The sequence below is a fragment of the Antrostomus carolinensis genome, unplaced genomic scaffold (genome assembly GCF_000700745.2).
Source record: "Antrostomus carolinensis isolate BGI_N321 unplaced genomic scaffold, ASM70074v2 scaffold44746, whole genome shotgun sequence".
Lineage (NCBI taxonomy): Eukaryota > Metazoa > Chordata > Aves > Caprimulgiformes > Caprimulgidae > Antrostomus > Antrostomus carolinensis.
In genome coordinates, this window is record NW_010323377.1 from 360 (window position 1) to 6106 (window position 5747).

Genomic DNA, 5747 nt, shown 5'->3' on the forward strand with positions numbered 1-5747 from the left:
AGGCACCCAAGCCCTGGTGGTACCCACTGGCCAGAGCATCTCTCTGGGGTTGCAAGGGAGCTGAGCTGCTCAGGGAGATGGTGGTCCTGGGCAGCAGGGACCCCAGGCTGGTGTGACATACCCGATGACTGGCATGCAGCCACAGGACTGTGCCCTCCTCAGGGGACTGGAGGCACCCTGGGAGGGGGAGACCCTCATGGCCAGCTAGCACCTACTGCTCCTTCATGCCCTGTTGTTCCCTCAGGCCAATGTTCCCCTGGGCTGGCATTGGTGCGTGGTGACCTTGCTCATAAGACAGCGTGGGTGACAAGCACAGCTTTGTTCACCCCACACTGCAGTGCAGGACAACAGCCCTGTTCTCCTCGCAGTGTCCCCAGCTGTAGCATTAGGTGCTGAGCTCCCTGCCCCAGAAGTCCCAGCACAGCAGCTCAGAGGTGCACTGGGGACATGGGGCTGCCCCATACAGCCAGGGCAGGGCAGCCTTACAGTCAGGGCACACACCTGTGCTTTAGGTGCTCTAGATCCTTCCTTGCTTTTCCCCTGCATGGCTGATGTCCCCTTGCTCTACTCCAGCTGAAGGATATCCTGAACCACATTGCAGCCCAAAAGGTTCTTGTCATGAAATATTGTAAGAAGACTCAACTAGAAAACTATCTGCAACAAAATTGATGTTAGTTCCTCACCCCAAAATATCAGCTCCCAGCCTCTGCTCAGAGCCCAGACTTGGCTCTCTTCTCCCAAGATGCTGAAGACCAGCCAGATCACACCATAGCTTCCCTCATACTCTCTCCCTACCAGGAGCAGCCCTACAGAAAAGCTGTGCTAGGGCCTGAGGGCACTTACATGGCTTCCTGGCCCTGAGCAGCCTCACCTGTGACCCCCACCCACACAGCCCTGGGACCCTATTTAAGCACAGCCCTGGCCTCACCTCAGGCACTACTTCTCCTCTCCTGTTCCACCATGGGCTGCACCCTAGGAGGGAGGTACTGTGTCCTGGTCTTTCCTGGTGCCTGTTTCATTCACTATGGAGGTGCATCCAGGTTTTATTGTATCCTTGCAACCTCCTTAGCTAGGGCAGGAGCTGGAGAGCCAGGGGGCTGGGATTGCTTGGGCTGAGAGCTGTAGCCTTAGCTCTGCTCCTGGAGCAAGGCTGGATGGGTCACTGATAGATGCTCTGCCACAAGCTGCACTTGGCTGGTTGGGCACTTCTCTTCATCTAAAGTTGCTGTTTCTATGCAGACAGCTTGGAGGGCTCCAGCCTTTGCTGCTGCCTCTCCACTGTGGACCTTGCTGAATTTGGGGCCCGTGTGCCCATGGCTGGGTCTATCTATCTCTACAGCTGCAGGACAGTGGGTGAGCTGTGGGTGTTCATTGCTGAGTGGAATCTGCTCCTGTCCTATGTCATTGGTATAAGGCCCTTTTGATGCCCCCACTTTTGCTTTGTGTTGGTGGCTTTGCTGGTTGTCATTCCCAGACCCCATGGGGCCACCATCTCTTCCCCAGGTACCACCAGTGCTACCTTTGACCATCTCCTTGGCAAGAAGATGGGGAGCTTTTGGAGTTCTTAAGCGACCATGAGCTCTGAGGGGCTGGGAGAGCACCTGGGTGTCTTTGCTGCTGGCCTGGTGGTCCTGCTGGCAGGTAGGATGCCTCCCCTTGTATCACCCCCCATCATGTAGGAAGAGCTCCTCACCCCACCAAGGGCTCTTCATGATGGTGCTCACCCCTCTGAGTCTTTGCCATTTCTCTGAGCAAAGAATGAGAAATACAAGGGGAACCCAAGGAAATCTGTAGGTCTTCCTGACTCTACCACTGTCCTTGCTTTTCCATCCTGCCCAGTCATGTCTGCCCTGGGCCTCGTGTCATCCAGGGGGGTTGGCCAGTTTTGCTCTTTTTGTCTCCAGGGCTTCTTTCCTTTGGAGTAAAAGGGTCCACCACAGTCCACAAAGCCTTCACAGCTCTCAAGGTGCTTGTCCTGCTCTTCATCACAGTGAGTGGCTTCATCAAAGGCAACCTGAGCAACTGGAAGCTTGGGGAGGATGACCTGCCATGAGCAGCTGCCCATGAGGCTGGGTGTGATGGGATCCACTCTGCCTGTGCTGCTTTCATAGGGTGATGGGGATGGTTGGGTCATCCCCTCATGCTTTATCCCAGGAAATCCCGCTGTCTCCCATTCCTCTCTGCCCTCTTGGCAATGCCTCAAAGATCTAAAGTCCTAAGCCCTGCTGGGTTGATACTGGAGGGGTGAGCAGGTTGGATGGGCTGTTCAGCCTGACCCCATCCTGGGGCCCCATTGCACTGATCCCTCTGCCACCCTGGTCTGTGCTGTGAGCTGGGTGGGCATGGCTGGGCTGCCCTGCCTCTGGGCTGGGGTACCTGCTGCACCACTGCCCTGGCTCTGCCTCTCCGGGGGATCCTGCTGGCAGCTCTGCTCCTCTGGAGGCAACCTCAGAGCTGGGAGAAAGCATCCTTCATGGTGAGCACACAGCCTGGATCTTGGGAACCATCCCCAGGGAGAAGGACCTGGGGGATGGAGAGGAGGGAAGTGCTGCAGCCCCATGGGGAAGGGGTTACGTTGCATCAGGGGTGTTCCCTTTGCTTCAGCTTGGGCAGACCTTTGCTGCATCCATGTTCAACAAAGTGCTGTTGGAGGCACTGGGTAGCTCACAGGGTTTTCTGGAGGGACTGTGAGGGCTTGTTGGGTTCTTCTCCCCATGACTCACAGACCAAGGGGCACCTCCCGCAGCCCTAACTGAGCCCAGTGCTGGCTGCACACATCAGAGCTGCTCTTCAGTGAAAAGAAACCCAGTCCTGACACCCTGGATTGGTTTTGCTAGTGGTTTATTGCCTCCTCCTTAAATCCTGCAACAACTCCTGCCTTAGTGCAGGACCTGTCAACCAAACCACCCTCCATGAGCATCCCTCTCCAGCACAAGCTGCAGTCCCAGAGCCTCACAGCCTGATGGCTGGGCTGGGCTTCCTCTCGCTTGTCAGCAACTAGACAAAGCAGCAAAGAACTCAAGAGGGCTGTGAAACCCCTGCCCGTGGGCTAGCTGGTGCCTCTGGGTGAAGGCATCACCCTGTCTTGTGCTTGGTCCCTGCAGGTTCCCTGCCTGCCCTTCCTGCTGCTCCTCAGCATCACCAGCATCCTGATGGCCCAGCTCAGCACAGCTGCATGGCTGCAGTACCTGCTTTGGATGGCCATCAGTAAGCCCAGCCACCTTTGAGGTACTGGAGTTGGCAACAACCTCTTTGGGTGAAGCATAGGTTGCCTGAGAGCCTGTGGCATTGATGCTGGGTGCAGAGCAGTGGTGGGTGGATGGAGAGATGATGAACTTCAATGTCAAAGGGTAGCGGGAGCACCCCATCCTCTGATGTGTGGCCCAAAGGAGTGGGAACTTTGTGACTGGGAGGGGAAGGAAGAGATGGGACCCCCTGCCCCCCACCCTATTCTGCCCATTCCCAGGTTTCCTCGTTTACTTTGGCTACGGGACCCAGCACAGTGCCAAGAGCTGCCAGCTGGAAGGGGCAGCCCCCCAGGAGCCACCAGGAAGCACAGCCAGGGAGGTGGCCCTGGAGCCCTGTGGGGTGGTGCAGTGCCAATCTGCTCCAGGGCAATAAAAGGTGACAGGCTGGTCCCCAAACCCCTGGCTCCCTGTGCCAGGGGGCAAAGAGGCCCCTTGGGCTGAAGGTCCCATCCCAGGGAGGGGCACAGCCCTGACACGAGCCCTCGAAGCTGTTTTCTCTTGAGTCTGGAGAACCTCCCTGAGCAACCTGAACCCTCATGGCAAGCCCCTGCTGAAGCAGTTTTGTTGAGAGAAGATAAAGCAGACGAGTGTTTTTGCTGCTGTTATTTGGTTGTGTTTTTCTTTTTCTTTTTTTCTTTGCAACCTCTCCCTGCAGCCCCCCAACTTCCCCCTGTCCCCTCACCCACCCTGTCCCTCAGCTGCTCACTGCAGAGCAGTGGAGACTTCTCATGCTGCACTGACCCTCAACGCTGCCTCGACACCCCCTGTGACCACCAAGGCACTTACTGTGGTTAAGTCCTATTCTGGACTCATTTATTCCTCCTCCTCGGTTCCCAGCACTCCCCTTTCCCAGAGCTGGGCACATTCCTCTGGGTCCCACGCAGGATGTGCCTTCGTGGGAGCAGGATGCAGTACCAGGTGCCCAGAGCAGGATCACTGACGCTACCAGCCTCATCTCCCTTTGCCCAGCCATCCTCCCCCCTTCAACTACAGCCAGGTAGGATTTGCTGGGGCAGCAGCTTGCCCCATGCCCCCTGCTTTGGTGCCACAGCACCTGGTGTGTCCCTCCACGTCCCTGAGGTTGCCCTGCCACTTGTCCCCAGAGCCGTGAGGATGCACAGAGCAGTGGGTGCCCTAGGGGGACACTTCTAAAACAACAGGCACCCTCATTTCCCACTCTGGGCACCCCGTGGTGGTGCTTGGGTAAGAGCTGGACCCCACATCCATGTTGCCTTCCTGGCTGCCTCGTTCAGCTGCTGTTTTCCCGATAAGAATGAGCACAAAGGACGGAAGCGGCTGTTGCAGGAGGGTCGGGGTCCACCCTGTGCTGGGAGCTCATTGAAATGAATGAAATGAGGGAAGCAGCAGGAAAAGGGGGACCAGCAGTGGGGGTCTCCTCTTGTTGTGGCTTTGTGGTGCCTTCCCTAGGTGTGGGGCACATGGCCCTGCTGTGAGATGCTCCTGCACAGGTCCCCAAAATCCCCCAAGACATGGAATTCTTGAGGCTGCTGCTTCTTACAGGCTTGTGCTTGTTCCAGCCAGCAGCAGGTTGGCCTGGTGCACACACATACACCCACACCCCAGCTAAACAGCTCTGGGGAGGGGACAGGGCAGTGACTGTCCCACCACACTTGTGCACCCAGAGGAAAGTGCTTGTGTGCATCCAGCCCTGACCCCCAACTGTGCTGGCAGCACCTTCCCCCATGGGGATGTGGTTGCTCAGAGCAGGGAAGGATATGACCTGCTGGAAGCCTGTTACCCCTCGGGATGTTGCTCTGCTTCCCAGATGTCCACCTCCAGGCATGCAGCCTCTGCCCAGTGCTGAGGAAGAAGATGGGGTTGGTGGTGATGCTGATGGGCAGTAGGGACAAGGAGGGGTAGGTGGCAGTGGCATGCTGGGGCTGCAGGAGCGATCCCTGGGAGCTGTTTGGTGAAGATGGAGGAGGTGATGGGGAGGGGAGGGCATGGGTGGGAGCCCTGCCTGGCCCCCTTCCCCTGGGAGTGAGGCAGGTCCCAGGCAGGTGAAGCCCTGCTTTCACTGGAAACAGCAGGAGTGGGTGGCCAAGCCCTGAAATGGGACAGGCTGACATGGTCTATAGCAAGGGCAGTGCTGGAGGTGGCAGATAGACCCAGCTGCACCCGTCCCTCCTGCCCTGTGAAAGCTCCCGTGGCTCAGCCCTGTGCTTGGTGACCTGCTTCCCAGGGAGTGAGGTACCTGCACTCCACCATGTCCCCAGCTCCTTCCTCATCCTCCTGGTGCTTTTCCCCATCCCATTGATGGCTTCATCTTCCTCACCTCAGGCCCCCCGGCAGCACTGGTGCTGGTTATGCTCAGAGCCAAGCGCTGGGTCGGATCCAGCCCAATGCACATCTGCGTGTCCTGGCTGACCCCTTTTACCCCCAGAAACCCCCCCACCACCTCCCACCAGAGGAAGGGGTGCAGGGATGGCTCGGGGGGTCTGACAGGGTCCCCCTGTGGCCCCACATGGGCTGGGGAAA

The 5747-nt window shown here is 57.9% G+C and overlaps 1 protein-coding gene across 1 annotated transcript in view; it reads right to left on the reverse strand.

The window, feature by feature from the left end:
- Positions 1-4497: 4497 nt before the first annotated feature.
- Positions 4498-5747, reverse strand: part of LOC104526969 (coiled-coil domain-containing protein 69) — a gene marked incomplete at its 5' end in the record, with an annotated part of 4031 nt that continues 2781 nt past the window's right edge. The window contains one exon of the mRNA XM_029085597.1: positions 4498-4630. Coding sequence (XP_028941430.1) covers positions 4498-4630 — 133 coding nt within the window. The remainder of the gene's footprint in view (positions 4631-5747) is intronic.